This window comes from Oncorhynchus nerka, linkage group LG5 (assembly GCF_034236695.1).
Source record: "Oncorhynchus nerka isolate Pitt River linkage group LG5, Oner_Uvic_2.0, whole genome shotgun sequence".
Lineage (NCBI taxonomy): Eukaryota > Metazoa > Chordata > Actinopteri > Salmoniformes > Salmonidae > Oncorhynchus > Oncorhynchus nerka.
The window spans coordinates 37,156,256-37,176,259 of record NC_088400.1 but is presented as its reverse complement, the minus strand read 5'-3'; the positions used below and the strand labels follow the sequence as shown (position 1 = coordinate 37,176,259).

The following is a 20,004-nucleotide window of genomic DNA, read 5'->3' as shown; positions in this document are numbered from 1 at the left end:
GTCATTGTAAATAAGAATTTGTTCTTAACTGACTTGCCTATTTAAATTTAAAAAATGAAAGCATAACAGGCATATGTCAAAAAAGCAAGAAAAATGTAAATTACTTTATTAAGAAGGCACATCAACACCGAAAACATCACATTCAGTTGCTTCGGAAGTCATGGTAAAACCTAGATCGCATGTGTAATTACTGGCTATTCTCCAAACCAAACACAATATGAACAACTTCAGTCAAATGATTCTGATCATTTAACACATCTCCCCATCAACTCTGAACGTGATTATAATCGTTTTGGACAAAACTTTAACATTTTATTCACAGTGCTCTGTTTGTCCCTACCAGTAATGTTTTTCGAAATAAAAGTGCATTTATGGTCCCTCTGAGTTTGACAATGGGAGTACATTGTTACCATCTTGATAGCAAATATTTACATTTTCTACACTGGTAAAGGACACTTGAACTTGAATAACCACACATTTTTATACCACTCATAATTTGCCCATGTTGCTAAATACATATCAAGATCAACTTATTTCATAGTCAACATATGATACATTTTAAATAATAGGCATGATTCACAGCATGTTTAATGCATGAGGTAAAATATGTTTTCCTGGAATTGTATCATAAGATGTATTCATTATAATACTCCAATCAAGTGTAGACATATGGATTAAATGCTACTAAATGGGACTGTTGTAAGGCCTGACAACCAATCAAATAAATATGAACATTTTCTAAAACATCAGAACGAAAGTTCACTGAACTAAAGCTAATTTAAAAAGCATGATTCACCTGAGAACATCTAAAAATGAGTTAGTTGGTGTTGACTTTCTGCAGGGTTATGGCACTCACATTAAGGGCATCCTCACCCGGCAGAAGCTCTCTCAATAGGAATGAAAGCAGCATCTATTGAAAAGAAAGGGAAGCAAAAGGTGAATCAACATAACTGTACAAGAAAGTCTAGACATACAGTACCAGTCAAAAGTTTGGACACACCCACTCATTCAAGGGTTTTTCTTACATTATAGAATAATAGTGAAGACGTCAAAACTATGAAATAACACACATGGAATCATGTAGTAATCGAAGAAAAAAAAGTGTTAAACAAATCAAAATATATTTTATAAAGTAGCCACCCTTTGCCTCGATGACATCTTTGCACATTTCTGGCATTCTCTCAACCTGGAATGCATTTCAATTAACAGGTGTGCCTTGTTAAAAGTTAATTTGTGGAATTTTCCTTCCTAATGCATTTGAGCCAATCAGTTGTGTTGTATCATGGTAGAGGTGGTATACAGAAGATAGCCCTATTTGGTAAAAGACCAAGTCCATATTATGGCAAGAACAGCTCAAATAAGCAAAGACAAATGGCAGTACTTTAAGACATAAAGGTCAGTCAATACGGAAAATTTCAAGAACTTTGAATGTTTCTTCAAATGCAGTCGCAAAAACCATCAAGCGCTATGATGAAACTGGCTCTCAAAGGACCGCCACGGGAAAGGAAAACCCAGAATTACCTCTGCTGCAGAGAATACGTTCATTAGAGGAGTTAACTGCACCTCAGATTGCAGCCCAAATAAATTACTCAGAGTTCAAGTAACAGACATCTCAACATCAACTGTTCAGAGGAGACTGTGTGAAATCAGGCCTTTGTGGTCGAATTGCTGCAAAGAAACCACTACTGAAGGACACCAGTAAGAAGAAGAGACTTGTTTGAGCCAAGAAACACGAGCAATGGACATTAGACCGGTGGAAATCTGTCCAAATTTGAGATTTTTGGTTCTTTGTGAGATGTAGAGTAGGTGAACGGATGATCTCCGCATATGTGGTTACCGTCGTGAAGCATGGAAGAGGTGGTGTGATGGTGCTTTGCTGGTGACACTGCATGTAATTAATTTAAAATTCAAGGCATACTTAACCAGCATGGCTACCACAGCATTCTGCAGCGATACGCCATCCCATCTAGTTTGCGCTTAGTGGGACTATCATTTGTTTTTCAACAGGACAATGATCCAAAACACAGCTCCAGGCTGTGTAAGGGCTATTTGACCAAGGAGAGTGATGGAGTGCTGCATCAGATGACCTGGCCTCCACAATCACCCGACCTCAACCCAATTTAGATGGTTTGGGATGAGTTGGGACCACAGAGTGAAGGAAAAGCAGCCAACAAGTGCTCAGCATTTGTGGGAACTGCTTCAAGACTGTCGGAAAAGCATTCCAGGTGAAGCTATTTGAGAGAATGCCAAGAGTGTACAAAGCTGTCATCAATGCTACTTTGAAGAATCTAAAATATATTTTGATTTGTTTAACACTTTTTTGGTTACTACATGATTCCATATGTGTTATTTCATAGTTTTGATGTCTTCCCTACTATTCTACAGTGTAGAAAATAGTAAAAATAAAGAAAAACCCTGGAATGAGTAGGTGTCTAAAAATTTGACTGGTACTGTATATTTTTAGAACATTTGACAGATATCAAATATAGAGAGACAGAACTGCAACATTGATGAGAGGACATTAGGATCTTGACGCCAGAGTTCTCTCTTCCAGTGCTCTCTACAGAAACTCAAGAGGCTAGATACGTACATAGACCAGCTTCTTGTTTTCTTCACAGTCCTGGAAGAGCTTAAATGCTGACTCCATATCGGTCTTCTTCAAGATTAAATAGTTTGAATCTAAAATGAGAACATGTTGTTAGTGAACTGTGACAAACTTCTCGAATTTCTGTCCAAGCATGAAAAGCAGAATTCCAAACATTTAGATAGAAGGAAAAAAAAACACTGTGTATCACATACATCTGGCATTGATGAGGTGGTGAGCTCTGTCTTTGGTTTCATGCTTCTCCTCACTGCTGCGATGGGGTATAGGGCATGTCACCTCCGGCAAGCCCCCGGGCCACTGTTTCTCACGCAGGTTGTCGATATAGGAGGCAATCTGTGCTTCCGTTGGGTTCATATTATTCAAGAAGCTGTTCACTTTCCTAGAGAATATTATAAAACGTCATGCTGGGATTCTCAAAAGGACAAATGTAGATCATCCTATTACTCTGTCAGTATGACAAACCAGGACTGCAGTGGAAAAATGGGAGAATATTTCACACTTCTTACTTTTTCAATATCGGCATGACGGGTTTCAGAATCGCATCAAATATGTTCAGAAGGATGGAATTGCCTGGAGGGCAAAGTAGGGCGCTGATTATTACACACTATTAAAATGTAATTAATATTCATAACCATCCTCAAAAAGGTGACTACCGTAATTAAAATATAAACATATAAAATGACATTGAACAAAAATATAAACGCAACATGCACCAATATTTTTCTTTTTACTGAGTTACAGTTCATATAAGAAATCAGTCAATTGAAATAAATTAATTAGGCCCTAATCTATGGATTTTACATGACTGGGAATACAGATATGCATCTGTTGGTCACAGACACCATTTACTTTTTGTTTTGTTTTAAATAGGGGTGTGGATCAGAAACCCAGTCAGTATCTGGTGTGACCAACATTTGCCTCATGCAGTACGACACATCTCCTTCACATAGAGTTGATCAGGCTGTTGATTGTGGCCTGTGGAACGTTGCCCCACTCCTCTTCAATGGCTGTGTGTCGTCGCTGGATATTGGCGGAAACTGGAAAACACTGTCATACAAGTCGATTCAGAGCGTCCCAAACATACAGAATGGGTGACACGTCTGGTGAGTATGCTGGCCATAGAAGGACTGGGACATTTTCAGCCTCCAGGAATTATGTACAGATCCTTGCAACATGGGGCCATTCATTATCATGCTGAAACATGAGGTGATGGCGGCGGATGAATGGCACGACAATGGGCCTCAGGATCTCATCACGGTATCTCTGTGTGTTCAAATCATCATTGATAAAATGCTAATTGTGTTCATTGTCCGAAGCATATGCATGCACATACCATAACCCCACCGCCACCATGAGGCACTCTGTTCACAACGTTGACATCAGCAAACACACCCACACGACACAATACATGTTGCCTACCATCTGCCCGGTACAGTTGAAACCAGGATTCATCTGTGAAGAGCACACTTCTCCAGCTTGCCAGTGGCCATTCGAAGGTGAGTATTTGCCCCCTGAAGTCGGTTACGATACTGAACTGCAGTCAAAAAGACCCTGGTGAGGACGACAAGCACGCAGATGAGCTTCCCTGAGACGTTTCAGACAGTTTGTGCAGAATTTCTTCAGTTGTGCAAAACTACAGTTTCATCAGCTGTCTGGGTGGCTGGTCTCAGACTATCCCTCAGGTAAAAAAGCCAGATGTGGAGGTCCCGGGCTTGTGTGATTACAAGTGGTCTTCGGTTGTGCGGCCGCTTAGACGTACTGCCAAATTCTCTAAAGTGCCATTGGAGGCAGCTTATGGTAGAGAAGTTAACATTAAATTCTCTGGCAACAGCTCTGGTGGACATTCCTGCAGTCAGCATGCCAATTGCTCACTCCCTCAAAAATGTTGACATCTGTGGCACTGTGTTGTGTGACGAAACGGCACATTTTAAAGTAGCCTTTTATTGTCCTCTCACAAGGTGCACCTGTGTAATGACCATACCATTTAATCAGCATCTTGAAATGCCACACCTGTCAGGTGGATTGATTATCTTGGCAAAGGAGAAATATTCACTAACAGGGATGTAAACAAATTTGAGAGAAAAATAACCTTTTTGTGCATATGGAAAATGTCTGGGAGCATTTATTTCAGCTCATGAAACCAACACTACATGTTGCACTTATATTTTTGTATTTATATTTTTGTTCAGTATACCATTTTTTATTTTAAAAAATGTAACAATTTTTCTCCCCAATTTCATGATATCCAATTGGTAGTTAGTCTTGTCTCATCGCTGCAACTCCCGTATGGACTCGGGAGAGGCGAAGGTCGAGAGCCGTGCGTCCTCCGAAACACAACCCAACCAAGCCCCACTGCTTCTTGACACAATGCCTACTTAACCCAGATGCCAGCCTCACCAATGTGTCTGAGGAAACAGTGCACCTGGCAACCGTGTCAGCGTGCACTGCGCCCGGCCCGCCACAGGAGTCGCTAGTGCGCGATGGGACAAGGACATCCCTGCCGGCCAAACCCTCTCCTAACCAGGACAACGCTGGGCCAATTGTGCGCCATCCCATGGGTCTCCCAGTCGCGGTCTGCTGCAACAGAGCCTGGACTCAAACCCAGTATACAATTTCAAACAAATTAGGAAGTTAGAACTAACCAGATATTGCTTTCAACAAATCAAAAAGGGCTTTGGTTGCTTCCATTTGCTCCCAGCTGGATTGTTCCTTTTTCAAACACGGTGAGTCTTCTAATTTTGGCTGACTCCCCATTTCATTTCCTTTACTCGTGGGCATCCCTCCTGACATTTTGAAAGTGAGTTTCTCCTTTTTATTCGACTTTCCACCAAAAGGATGTGTTGGACTGCCAGCGAGGTCAAATTGCGAGCTTCCATTTTCACTGGAACGTCGCAGTCTACAGAAAGAGTCAGTCTGGTCTTCAGGGGTGTCTGATTTTGTTTGGGCCAGACACTCCTCTGATCTAGATAGCCTCTTGATTGCCATCTTTAGGTGAGAAGTTATGGGGTTCTCAGATTCCTCGGTTTTGTCTGCATTAACCAAAATGTCAGATTTCTCTATTGGTTCGGTTTCATCATCTCTGCAGCACTCAATGGAACTGGGTTCTGGAGGAGAATCCTCATCACATTGGGAGATGATGATACATGGGCCCCGGGCCAGGTCATCCCTTGTATCGCCATCCAGGTTCTCAGTTGCAGTTGGGTCTGCAGCCTCCGTTGTGTTGGAATCATCTGGTTTGGGCCCTCTTCCAAGGCTGTTGTGCTTGTCCTGAAAAATTCAATGTGCATTGCAGACCTGGGTTCACATACATGTACATTTGATTATTAAAATTCTTGTTTTTGGTATGAGTATGTTTAAATAATGTGGCCCAAATCAACTAGCTACTACTTCTGTTCCAGGTGTTTTGAAGTATTTTCTAATAATTTCCCATAAAAAGCCTACTATTAGAAAATATTTCCAAATACATTATTTCAAATACCAAACAGACCTGCTTTCAAATGCATGAGATTATTTGAAAATACAGGGTATTTTGTTTTTCTTAAACTTTTTACCCCTTTTTTCTTCCCAATTTCGTGGTATCCAATTGGTAGTTCCAGTCTTGTCCCATCGCTGCAACTCCTGTACGGACTCGGGAGAGGCGAAGGTCTAGAGCCATGCATTGTCCAAAAAACAACCCCATCAAGCCGCACTGCTTCTTGACACACTGCTTGCTTAACCCGGAAGCCAGCCGCACAAATGTGTAGGATGAAACACTGTACAGCTGGCGACCAAAGTTGCGGCCAGCTGCAACACAGCCTGGGATCGAACCCAGGTCTGTAGTGACACCTCTAGCACCGCAATGCAGTGCCTTAGGAGGCCAGGTATTTAGTTTAAAAAATATATATAAATACCCTAATACTTACTTTCAAATGTCTTTGAAAGTTGTGCATTGAAACACTATCACAAATACTGACTGACTGCTAGACTCACAACTGGTTTGGTTTATTAATCCACCAGCAGAGGGCATCATTTGCCATTTGTGGTGACACTGACATGATACAAGACGACCTGGCTTGCAGGCCTTGCTCAACAGGTTGTTAAAATGCCTACCTCATCTTCCTCTTGGCCCGGAGTCAGGAAGTAGGCCAGGCCACTGAAGAGGCCCCACACCTCCCCCACATGATCCTCTTCAACCAGCAGCTTGTCCAGAGGACACAGAAACTGAAACACTGGCTGAGTGTGGCCCACTAGATCATCAGACACCAGCTCCTGGAGAGGACATTTATTTTTATCATATCAGATCACCTATCTGTGTTCATTTATGCTCATGCCTGAAGTATGCCAGTGTACCTGTAAGAAGTGCTTGATGGACTTTTTGGCTTCTTTAAAATCCTCACTGATGTTCACCTTAGTGCTCTCTTCTAACACGGATAGGGAGGGTAAAGTAGCAGAGTCCTAAAACAAACAATCCAAACAAGGGAAAAATTATAATAAAATATCAATTGTATGATCTGTAGATAAGAGCGTCTGCTAAATGACTCAAATGTAAATCTGGACCCATATTGAGGATGCAAAAGGGAGACCAGTGTCAGAAGAGACTATACACTCAGACTATTAGCATTGGTTGTATCTAATTGTGCAACATCCATACGATGTCAGAGATAAATGAAACAGTACGGTATCTGTTACATTCACAAGTCCTGCAGCGGTCTGTTTTGACAACAGTGCTGTGGTTTTGTCATCTTGAGACCCAACAAAATAAGGAAGTTACCATTGGTCTCATTTCTCAAAAACCTTTTACACTGAATGAATTCAATACCAAACAGCATAGCGGCTTTACATCATTTCATTGGCCATGAGGTTACATAGTGAAATGGTACCTTGTGCAACACAATAGCAACAATACAATCTCCCTCTTCATAATTCCCTAACCTGCCATAGGTTGCGGAAGTGGATGATGTCTGTTTGGGTCTTCCTCACGTTCCAGTGAAGGTTTTCAGGGTTGTCCCTCTCCTCCAGGTGAACTGTAAAACACAGTTCCTCGTTTTCCCTCTCCACCTACAGACAGTAACATCTTACTTTACACACCATTCTGGCACAAACAGGTAACAGAATGGCCAAGGACATGTCTTCACACAGCTCAGTTTCATAACTAACAGTAGTTGCATTCAAAGCATTCCAAAGTGACTTGTGTGCAATTAGTGACTTTACACAAGGGACGCTGACAGCCCAGTGGCCAACCCGCCACAGCTCATACGACAGATTGAATTCCATCATATCCTCTTGTACACTGTTCCAGTAGCTCTCCAGAACACTGTCCTCCTGGTGAAACAAGACTAAATGAATGACAAAATAAAAATGTCAGCAGTGTTATATTTCATCATCAGTTTGATACTTAATGTTACCAGACTATAAATAGAACAATGTTTGGGGAGGAGAGAGGACATTCAGAAATAATATGAAATAATCTTCTATTGGATAGATGGCAAAACATGTACTGTCTGTACGTATGCACTGTCTTCAGCACGGTCTTTAGAAATCGATTGAATTTCTATTAAAAAAAGGCTAGAACAGGGTGAATAGTGCAGTGATGACTGCAGAGCTGCTCTTTCTGGTGCAGTGTCCTTACACTGTCAGAGTCCTGCTGGTTCCGGATGGAGCCCTCCCGGCTACTCCCTTCAGTTTCGTTTGATGGACGACCCTGGATAGACATGGCCGTGACAACCAGCGCCTGCTCCCTTTTCTTCATCTTCTCCCTTTTAGCATTCTTCAATCTCATCTTGTCAAGGAATTTAGACCAGCCTTCCTTCAATTTGTTAGCTGGAAAAACACCCATATCCGATTAGCTAAGTGTCAACCTTTTTCATTGCCCTTTTCTATGTCACAAGTTGACTGCAAACTGTGATAACTCTAAGGCAGGGGAAAGAAAACACACAGAATAAACTGGACATTTTAATTAGCCTAGTGATGGTTTCAAATACACAAATACCCTCACCTTTCTTTTTGGACTTGCTGTCACTGGTTTGCGCATCCTCTGTTTCTTCCTGAGTCCTAAAAAGGCCACCAAACAAAACCAAAGCACAATTTCTTTCTGTGTTCTCTGCACCCTTGCAGCACTGAAGTGTGTTCATTAAAGACAAGAGAGGCAGCCTGGTAGGAAAAGGTCCACTCACGCTCCACTGGCCTGGCTCTCCAGGGATGCTGGAGAGGCCCTGTCAGAGTGGGACTCACACAGCTCCGCCACAGAGCTTTTACGGGTCGCTCCATCCAGCTGACTCACCACCAGCTGGTTGAGGTTGTCAGGGTCTGAGAGCCAACGCACCAGCAGGTCCAGTACTGAGGGCATGGATGACAAAGTCAATGTGATGGGATACCTACTACAGAGTAAAACCACATAGTACTGGGACAAAACCATGTTCAATAAATACTAAACAAAAGTATAAACTGCCCCATGTTTCATGAGCTGAAATCAAATATCTAATTTGGGAAGCTTATTTCTCTTAAATCTTGTGCACAAATTAGTTTACATCCCTGTTAGTGAGCATTTCTCCTTGCTAAGATAATCAATCCACCTGACTGGTGTGGCATTTCGAGAAGCAGATTAAACAGAATGGTAATTACACAGATGCACCTTGTGCTTGGGACAATAAAAGGCCATTCTAAAATGTGCAGTTGTCTCACATAGGTATCTTTTGGTTATCACTAAGGCAACAGCTTCCAGGAACGACACAATATTTACATCTTACAGTTATTCCGAAAATAAGCAAAAGGAACAAATGACAGATGTCTCAAATTAGGGGAGCATGCAATTGGCATACTGACTGGAGGAATGTCCAATAGAGCTGTTGCCAGAGAATTAAATGTACATTTCTTAACATAAGCCGCCTCCAACGTTGTTTTAGAGAATTTGGCAATATGTCCATCTGGATTCACAACCGCAAACTACTAGTATGGCATTGTGTGGGCGAGCGGTTTGCTGATGTCAACATTGTGAAAAGAGTGCCCAATGGTGGCAGTGGGATTAAGGTATGGGCAGGCATAAGTTACAGACAATGAACACAATTGCATTTTATCGATGGCAATTTAAATCCACAGAGATGTCATGACGAGATCCTGAGGCCAATTGTCGTGCCATTCATCCGCCACCATCACCTCATGTTTCAGAATGATAATGCACGGCCCCATGTCGCTAGGATCTGTACATCATTTCTGGAAGCTGAAAATGTCCCAGTTCTTTCATGGCCTGCATACTCACCAGACATGTCTGCCATTGAGAATGTTGTGGATCGCGGTGTACAACAGTGTGTTCCAGTTCCCGCCAATACCAAGCAACTTTGCACAGCCATTGAAGAGAACAACCTTCCACAGGCCACAATCAAAAGCCTGATCAACTCTATGTGAAGGGGATGCGTCACGCTGCATGAGGCGGCATGGTCACACCAGATACGAACTCGTTTTCTGATCCACGTCCCTACATTTTGTTTGAGGTATCTGTGACCAACAGATGCATATCTGTATTCTCAGTCAAGTGAAATCCCTAAATTAGGCCCTAATGAATTTATTTCATTTGACTGATTTCCTTATATGAACTGTAACTCAGTAAAATCTTTGAAATTGTTGCATGTTGCGTTTCTATTTTTGCTCAGTATATATAGGTAAAAAGCAGACACACTTTGGCTCAGAATAACAGACCATTACGGAGAACCTTTCCAACTTGTTTCACTTTTATACCAATGGCCACCTCCAGTATCCACATCTTCCAGGTTTAAAAAAATGGTGTTAACGGTCAAGTTTCACTGAACATTATTGAGACTCAATTAAGGTTACAGGTGCAGAAGACAGAAGTTAAATGTTTTATCTACAACAGTAAAATCCCTTACCATTACAAAGCCATAAATGTAAATTATCCAAGCCATTTCACTGGCTCCTGTGATCAGAGCCACTGACCATTATAAAAAAAAATATATGTTTTATTGTCACATAGGTGCAGTGAAATGTGTTCTACATTATCTGCAGGTTTCAACAACACATTGTGTTAGCTTTCCTCTAAGGAGAGCCCCAGTTTAGTAACAGTATGTGCAGTATTTCTAACCTCTATCCTTTACTCATCATGATAGAATGATAAGAAACAATGGTTTCATGCTAATTTTTTTCAAAACTTCTGCAATGTGCTGAGAGATTTACATGAGGCACTGATAGGCCTATATTGTGGGGCTTACCTTTTAAGGCAACTATCTCATTTAAGGCACAGTGGCTGACTGCCAGTCCCCATAGGGACTGGGGTAAAAGGTTTCGCACCAGTGCTTCAGAGAACACTCGGAGAACTTCAACCTCCTCTCCTCTAGAGCGGAACAATGGTTTTCTGACACACAGAGAGAGAGAGAACAAAACAGACAGACAAAATTAATAAAAATAGTCTATTTGGAATAATGACAAAGTGAGCAACAATACCTAGATTGATGATATCAGGACAGAGCATAACACATTGATAAGCGAGACATTCTATCACCGCAATACTTCATACAGGCCATTCTTCCATCATGTGACAACTTGCATAGTACCCTAGGTCACATTAAATCTTTTTTTTTTTATGTTTGAAATTCAGAACTGAGGATGTTAATGATTTATCCAAAACAATCACATATACATAAACCACTTCAACAGTATAGGCAAGCGATACAGCTGTAGAACGGCAACTCAATATGGGTGATGCCATAATCTATTGCTTCTATTGATATTCTACTAGGGACTGCAGGAGAGCTGTATTACCTATGAGACTGTTTGGCATTTTGGAGGTGCTGGGTCAGGATGTGAATGCAGCCCACACTTGCAGCACAGACATCAAAGTCTTTGCCTTTGCTGATGACTTGATCGATGACTTGGTCAAACTCCTTCCACAGCACCTGGTGCAGGAGCTGACTGTCACAGGGCTCAGGGACGCTGTACCAGGGGAGGACTAGCTGGGCGTAGGCACAGTCAAACACTGGGGAAAACGTACATTCAAAATCAACAAAGGCAAAATAGTTGGCGAAGACAAAAAGAAAATTGTACATTTAGAGTGCATTCGGAAAGTATTCAGACCCCTTCACTTTTTCCACATTTTGATACATTACAGCCTTATTCTAAATTTGATTATTTTACTGTTTATGCGTCATCAATCTACACACAATAGCCCATAATGACGAAGCCAAAACTGGTTGAGACATTTTTGCATATGTATTAAAAATAAAAAACAGAAATACCTTATTTGCATAAGTATTCAGACCCTTTGCTTTGAGACTCGAAATTTGGCTCAGGTGCATTAGGTTTCCATTGATCATCCTTGAGATGTTTCTACAACTTGAAGTCCACCTGTGGTAAATTCAATTGATTGGACATGATTTGGAAAGGCACACACCTGTCTATATAAAAAGGTCCCACAGTTGACAGTGCATGTCAGAGCAAAAATGAAGCTGCGAGGTCAAAAGAATTATACCTTGAGCTCCGAGACAGGATTGTGTCGAGGCACAGATCTGGGGAAGGGAACCAAAAAACATTCTGCAGAATTGAAGGTCCCCACGAACATGGTGGCCTCCATTCTTAAATAGAAGTTTGGAACCACCAAGACTCTTCCTAGAGCTGGCCGCCTGGCCAAACTGAGCAATCGGGGAGAAGGGCCTTGGTCAGGGAGGTGACCAAGAACCCGATGGTTAGTCTGACAGAGCTCCAGAGTTCCTCTGTGGAGATGGGAGAACTTTCCAGAAGGACAACCAATCTCTGCAGCACTCCACCAATCAGGCCTTTATGGTAGAGTGGCCAGACGGATGCTACTCCTCAGTAAAAGGCACATGAAAGCCCGCTTGGAGTGTGGCAAAAGGAACCTAAAGGACTCTCAGACCATGAGAAAAAAGATTCTCTGGTCTGATGAAACAAAGATTGAACACTTTTGCCTGAATGCCAAGTGTCACGTCTGGAGGAAACCAGGCAAAACTCATCACCTGGCCAATCCATCCCTACGGTGACACATGGTGGTGGCAGCATCCTGCTGTGGGGATGTTTTTCAGCAGCAGGGAGACTTGTCAGGATGGAGGGAAAGATGAATGGAGCAAAGTACATAGAGATCCTTGATGAAAACCTGCTCCAGAGCACTCAGGACCTCAGACTGGGGCAAAGGTTCACCTTCCAACAGGACAACAACCCAAAGCACACAGCCAAGACAGGGCAGAAGTGGCTTCAGGACAAATCTCTGAATGTCGTTGAGTGGCCCAGCCAGAGCCCGGACTTGAAACTGATCGAACATCTCTGGAGAGACCTGAAAATAGCTGTGCAGCCACGCTATCCATTTAACCTGACAGAGCTTGAGAGGATCTGCAGAGAAGAATGGAATTAACTCCCCAAATACAGGTGTGCCAAGCTTGTAGTGTCATACCCAAGAACACCCGAGGCTGTAACTGCTGCCAAAGGTGCTTCAACAAAGTACTGAGTAAAGAATACTCATGTAAATGTGATATTGCAGGTTTTGTTTTTATATACATTTGCAACAATTTCTATAAACCTGTTTTTGCTTTGTCATTATGGGGAATTGTGTGTAGTTTGAGGGGGGGAGACCAATTTAATACAATTTAAAATAAGGCTGTAACGTAACAAAATGTGGAAAAAGTGAAGGGATCTGAATACTTTCTGAACACACTTCAAAAGAGCCCTGAGTATTGTAAGTGAAAGGCTACATTTGGTACTTATGATTTATTCAAAGGTGTAGGTTGAAGTGAGCTGGGAAATTCATTTTAGCAGGATTATCAAAAACACTTCCCGACAGAAAACAGTCCAAACTGGTCTGAGCATGCCTTATACAAAATATGCCAACCAACTCGTTCCAAGCAGAGCTTTGGTAAAGCAACACCCGCTTTCCATAATCCACAGCACATTGACAGAGTTATTTTTGTGTCTATTGCCTCAACATCTTTGTCACCCAAGCCCCAGATCATGTAACATGAGATATGTCTGCAGCTGCATTTGCTATCCTATTCAACTGTGTCACAGAATACAGAAGAACTACATGTGGCTGACCAAGTACACTAAGGAAAAGGGCAGAATGTTTTCGTTATTTCATCCTTGATCTTAACAATAGACTCCGCTTTACAAATCTCTTACCCTGGCAGAAAGCCTGACAGGATTACTTTCAAAAAAATGTCTAGGAACATTCTGGCAGGATCTCAAATTATGCAGAGCCAAATTGCACACCTTGCTGAAGAGATCTCTTCACATGGGGAAACTGTGTCTCCTGTGATGTTTCAGCTTTAGTGCTTGTTGTATCAGTCACATCGCAACCTAAATGGTCAGTGGTTTCCTGTAAGACATTTCAGATACATTACAGTAGAGTTCAGTACAGTAAAGAGTACAGTTCAGGGCACAGTAAAGAGGTGATTATAGTGTTTGGACATCATTAATTCCTTACCATGTAGCTTAAGTAGAAAGATGGCATAAGTTCATTTTCAATGTAAAAGGACCCATGAGCACTAACATGTGAAGTTGGGTGTCAAATGACTGGGTGTCAGTTTGACTTCTTGTAAAACTGATTTAAAAAAGGGGTCTTAGAAAACATCGAGCAGGGGGAAAAAAAAAAATCTGCCTTCTGTATGTTTAAGACACGTTGCCTTGTGCCTTGAAATTCTGTTACCAAAAACCCACATACCTTCAAGGTATTTTCTAATTTCTCTCCTTCATGAGGGAGGATAATGAAAGTTCACAGAAGTAACAAGGTAGACCTATCAATTAGTTATAGTGTTGTTACTGATATCAATTTTGTTGATAATTTATTAAATGATTAAAACTAGAAATTCTGTTTACCAAATCGCTAACAGAATTTTGGAAAAATCTGTAATGGAATCTCTGCAATTGAGCTACAATGGGAAATCATAGTAGTCAACGCCGGACATCCATGGACACTGACAAGCAGATTTCAACACCCACAGACGCCTGGACCGGCATACATTTGGCCCTAACATAGACGTCCATGATAGGTTCAGATTTGGTTCGGTAAATCTGAACCAACCATAGACGTCTATGTTTCACAAGTTTGGGCAGCACCGTATAGTACAATAGAGTTCAGTAGAGTAGAATAGAGTTCAGTACAGTGCACAGTAGAGAACACTTCAGTTGAATACACTACAATGTACTGTACTCTACTATGCTCTACTTTACTGTACAATACCCTACTGAGCTTTACTTTGATTTTAAGACTTGTGAAACATGATAGTCTATGATAGGTTAAGACTTGGCCCAGTCCGGACCAACATCATTTGTTCTTGTTTGGTGGCAGAGCTCAAATAAAGCTGCAATGTGTCACTTTTTTGGAGACCTGACCAAATTCACATAGAAATGTATGTTATAGATCTGTCATTCTCATTGAAAGCAAGTTTAAGAACCGGTAGATCTGTTCTGTGTGCTATTTCTACGCTATGCTATTTTTGCATAGTGCAGCTTTAAAATAATAGCCAGTCTGTAGAATAATACCTAAATAGGCAAAGAAGGATATTGCATATTTCAACCTTTGCTTAACAGGTAGAAGTTTTGGATACATCACAATGAAGAGAACGACTTTCGTATCCATAATTATGCATTTCTGTGTAGTACACATCAGGGACCCATGGTGAAATTACATTTCCGCAAATCTATTACCAGGTGTCAGTCCACTTCACTTAGCGAAGTTTAAAGTTGCTACACATAGGACTTATATTTATTTGTCCATAATATACCGGGCGCTAATAAAGTCCAACAGTGGAGGTGTCATAACACCTAGCGGTCAAATATTTAAATGATTCCAATCGGTTTTCACCATTCATTTTTTCCATAGGAGATTTTACAAACACTTAAAATAAGGGCTGTGTTTCTTGTAGGCTTACCCTGGTGTGACATTTTGATAACCATGTAAATCTCTCGGACAAGGGGACTTTTATCAATATTCTCTGGAGCGGCATCTAAGGTCAAAATGTTCTGACTTTGTGGTTGTGTTATCTAGCGGAAATCGCTCTGTCATTTCCTGATTGCTAAAATACTGTTGGCTCAATTTCAACTGAAAAAAAAGCACTGAACCATCTAAATCGCAAAATAGTTTTCACAGATGTTTGAAGCTGGTGGACCAAAACCACCCACCACCTTAAAACAGGTGGTGTTATTGAAAATATATTTCACAGCGATTTAGATGGTACAAAGATTACTGGGCTAGGGGACACACCATTATTTCGCGGGTGTAATCATTGCGCTCCTTTCATCACCCATGTATCACCTTATTTTCCCCTCCACTTGTAAAAATATGGGCAATTTGTCACCAGCTATATATAGGACATGAGGAGGTCCATGTCAATAACTTTCCATTTTAATTTTATGCGTTTCATTTGACCCCACAACCGCAATGTTTCATTGGCTAACGACTTAATAGATTGCAGACAGGCAATCAGTTGAAATATTAAAATGTTTGGTGGTATTAATGAGTGAACATTGACATCACTGACATGAATCATGAACTGGTTACATTGTTTCTGTCATTATGTAAACAAAAGTAACGTGCATGGCTCACTTGCCCTGTTACATTGAATCTCATTATGAGCGTTAAATTGTAGCAATGATAATCTCTCGTGCAGATGAAACAGTAACACCTTACTGCAATTGAATAGTCAGTCATGACAAATGTATAGAATATTTAAATTACCTGGAATAAATGTTCTTCCGCCACATCGTCTGTCTGAGTTCCGCTTTCCCGTCTGGTCTTTATTAAAACATTTGGGGTTGATTGCCAAAATAGTAAACATAAAGCAATTTGAGCCGCTACTTGTCCGCGGTCAAATAAATACCACACAAACCCAAGAATGATGGCAATAGAGAAGCGCAACAGGTACATGTTCTATCTTTTCAAGACATCAGCTATTCAAAGTTTTAGTCTAGGTCTTCATCTATAAAAACATTCATTCGTAGAGGAAAGGCAAAGGTCATTTTCAACTTGCTTGTCTTGATAAAACATTAAAAGAAAAGAACTATACACCCTGAGGAGTGCTCGTGCTCTTCTTCTTCTCCTTCAAAGTTTTATGGCAGACTACACCGACTGGTGTATTGCCGCCGCCACTTCTTCTTCTTCTTCTTCTTCTTCTTCTTCTTCGATGGGGTTTAACGGCGGTTGGCATCCAATGTTAATGGTGCATTACCGTCACCAGCTGGACGGGATGTTGAATAAGAAAAACAACAAAAAAACATTCCATATTGCCGCCACCTACATTACGGGGTCTTCTTCTTTGATATTATGTGTGTCGGCAAACAAATTCTACAGGTGCATGCCGCCACCTACTGCTTTGGCTGTATATGAGGGTTCTGATCAAAGTGAGTTTTTTGGTTGGGTATGCAACTGATTATGGTATGGCAGGCCATCTGTTGGGAGAAGGGTGCAATTGTGGACTGCAATTTGGGGGGCGTTCCTGCATGTTGCCATTCCTGCATCTGCAAAAACCACTCTTTATACTTTTATTGGTCCATTATTAAGTTAGGACAGGCATTCTGTGGGTGGCACTGTGTGCTCTTTTTGAAGGATGGGTCCCAGTCTCTCGGGGGCCCTGGGTTCCGGGGGGATGGGCTGGTGTACCGGTCGCTGGGATGACAACCCATTTGGGAGGAGGTTTTAGCATATGCAAAAGTGGAGAACAATTGGAGGTTTACTTAGTAGCAAGGCAAATATCATGGTACAGCTATATGGTCACCCAGTCATGACTTTTTAGTAATAAGCTTCCAAACATATCTTATGATAAATATAATTGAAACTTGTATCTCATTATGGTAAATGGTGAAATAAGTATAGTCAGTTATAATTGTAATGACTTAGCAGATAATAAGAAAATACGATGTGTTTACCTAGCTAAAAGAGAAGGAATATAATATATATTGTTTACAGGCAAAGACACTCAAAAGGGGTGATGATATTAATTAACAATCATTTTAATCCGAATGTGCAAATTGTCCAAAACGATCCCCAAGGTAGATGGAATATTTCAAATACGTTACTGGACCTTAAACAGATTTGCCTCATTAATCTATATGGTCCAAATAATGATGATCCTCGCCTCTTTGTGTATATATACGTATATACATATATACTAATTTATCAAACCTTCAAGTAATACAAGACTATATTATTATGGTGGCAGATAATACGGATTTAAATACATCAATGGACTGTGAAGGACAATTTAAAAAAATGTATTCGTCACATACAAGTGTTTTGCAGATGTTATTGCGAGTGTAGCGAAATGCTTGTGCTTCTAGTTCCGACAATGCAACAATATCTAATAAGCAATATCATAACAATTTCACAACATATACCCAATACACACAAATCTAAATAAATGAATGGAATTAAGAAAATATGAATATATGGACGAGCAATGTCAGAGCGGCATAGACTAAGATGCAGCAGAATAGTATGAAATGCAGTATATACAGTTGAAGTAGGAAGTTTACATGCACCTGAGCCAAATACATTTAAACTCCGTTTTTCACAATTCCTGAATTGTAATCCTAGTAAATCCTAATCCTAATCCTAGTAAAAAGTTAGTTAGGATCAACACTTTATTTTAAGAATGTGAAATGTCAGAATAATAGTAGAGAGAATGATTTATTTCTGCTTTTATTTCTTTCATCACATTTCCAGGGGGTCAGAAGTTTACATACACTCCATTAGTATTTGGTAGCATTGCCTTTAAATTGTTTAATTTGGGTCAAACGTTTTGGGTAGCCTTCCACAAGCTTCCCACAATAAGTTGGGTGGATTTTGGCCCATTCCTCCTGACAGAGTCTGAGTCAGGTTTGTAGGCCTCTTCGCTCTCTCCCCTCAAATGTTCTATAGGATTGAGGTCAGGGCTTTGTGATGGCCACTCCAATACCTTGACCTTGTTGTCCTTAAGCCATTTTACCACAACTTTGAAAGTATGCTTGGCGTCATTTGTCCATTTGGAAGACCCATTTTCAACCAAGCTTTAACTTCCTGACTGATGTCTTGAGATGTTGCTTCAATATATCCACGTAATTTTCCTCCCTCATGATGCCATCTATTTTGTGAAGTGCACCAGTCCCTCCTGCAGCAAAGCACCCCCACAACATGATGCTGCCACCCCTGTGCTTCACGGGTGGGATGGTGTTCTTTGGCTTGCAAGCCTCCCCCTTTTTCCTCCAAACATAACAATGGTCATAATGGCCAAACAGTTATTTTTTGGTTCATCAGACCAGAGGAAAGTACGATCTTTGTCCCCATGTGCAGTTGCAAACCGTAGTCTGGCTTTTTTAAGGCAGGTTAGGAACAGTGGCTTCTTCCTTGCTGAGTGACCTTTCAGGTTATGTCGATATAGAACTCGTTTCAGTGTGGATATAGATACTTTGTACCTGTTTCCTCCAGCATCTTCACAAGGTCCTTTGCTGTTGTTCTGGGATTGATTTGCACTTTTCGCACCAAAGTATGTTCATCTCTAGGAGACAGAACGCATCTCCTTCCTGGATGGTCTCGTGGTGTTTATACTTGAGTACTATTGTTTGTACAGATGAACATGGTCCCTTCAGGCATTTTGAAATTGCTCCCAAGGATGAACCAGACCTGTGGAGGTCTACAGTTTTTTTCTGAGGTCTTGGCTGATTTCTTTTGATTTCCCCATGATGTCAAGCAAAGATACACTAAGTTTGAAGGTATGTCTTGAAATGCACCCACAGGTACACCTCCAATTATCTCAAATTATGTCAATTGGCCTATCAGAAGCTTCTAAAGCCATGACATAATTTTCTGGAATTTTCCAAGCTGTTTAAAGGCACAGTCAACTTAGTGTCACGTTCTGACCTTAGTTCCTTTGTTTTGTCTTTGTTTTAGTATGGTCAGGGCGTGAGTTGGGGTGGGCAGTCTATGTTCTTTTTTCTATGATTTGGGATTTCTGTGTTTGGACTGGTATGGTTCTCAATCAGAGGCAGCTGTCAATCGTTGTCCCTGATTGAGAACCATACTTAGGTAGCCTGTTTTCACCCTTGAGTTGTGCGTGATTATTTTCTGTTGTGTGTCTTCACCAGACAGGACTGTTTCATTGTAGGGTCGTTCTTTCACTTTGTTGTTTTGTATGTCAGTGGTCAGTTTGAGTCATTAAATATTTACATCATGAACACATACCACGCTGCGCTTTGGTCCTCCTCTTCTTCCACCACAGACAATCGTTACACTTAGTGTATGTAAACGTCTGACCCACTGGAATTGTGATACAGTGAATTACAAGTGAAATAATCTGTCTGTAAACAATTGTTGGAAAAATTACTTGCGTCATGCACAAAGTAGATGTCCTATCCGACTTGCCAAAACAATTTTTTGTTAACGAAATTTGTGGATTGGTTGAAAAACGAGTTTCAATGACTCCAACCTAAGTGTATGT

General features: G+C 41.0%; 1 protein-coding gene across 5 annotated transcripts; it reads right to left on the bottom strand.

The window, feature by feature from the left end:
- Positions 1 to 76: 76 nt before the first annotated feature.
- On the bottom strand, positions 77 to 16,724 carry LOC115129428 (uncharacterized). Of its 5 annotated transcripts, XM_029659757.2 has the most exons (16): positions 16,272 to 16,705; positions 13,805 to 13,910; positions 11,354 to 11,567; positions 10,804 to 10,946; positions 8,758 to 8,920; positions 8,580 to 8,635; positions 8,214 to 8,404; positions 7,796 to 7,906; positions 7,517 to 7,642; positions 6,935 to 7,039; positions 6,695 to 6,853; positions 5,248 to 5,872; positions 3,112 to 3,175; positions 2,800 to 2,984; positions 2,591 to 2,679; positions 77 to 910 (listed from the first exon to the last, which is right to left on the bottom strand). In XM_029659757.2, exons 1-16 carry the CDS (start codon positions 16,458 to 16,460, stop codon positions 818 to 820), a joined length of 2,619 nt encoding a protein of 872 aa, XP_029515617.2. In that variant the 5' UTR covers positions 16,461 to 16,705; the 3' UTR covers positions 77 to 817. The 5 variants fall into 5 exon arrangements, 1 of the variants encoding a protein (XP_029515617.2); XR_010463944.1 differs by lacking the exons at positions 77 to 910; positions 2,591 to 2,679 and adding an exon at positions 4,025 to 4,156 and having other exon boundaries at positions 2,949 to 2,984; positions 3,112 to 3,652; positions 16,272 to 16,724; XR_010463943.1 differs by lacking the exons at positions 77 to 910; positions 2,591 to 2,679 and having other exon boundaries at positions 2,949 to 2,984; positions 3,112 to 4,156; positions 16,272 to 16,724.
- Positions 16,725 to 20,004: the final 3,280 nt, after the last annotated feature.

What these genes read in the sequence shown, in the direction of transcription:
- LOC115129428 (XM_029659757.2), bottom strand. Translation starts at nt 16,460, where the DNA reads ATGTACCTGTTGCGCTTCTCTATTGCCATCATTCTTGGGTTTGTGTGG. An exon ending in GAGAGCCAGGCCAGTGGAGC is followed by an intron (nt 8,636 to 8,757) that starts GTGAGTGGACCT and finishes TGGCCTTTTTAG; the next exon opens with GACTCAGGAAGAAACAGAGG. An exon ending in TTTGTTGAAAGCAATATCTG is followed by an intron (nt 3,176 to 5,247) that starts GTTAGTTCTAAC and finishes TTTGCCCTCCAG; the next exon opens with GCAATTCCATCCTTCTGAAC.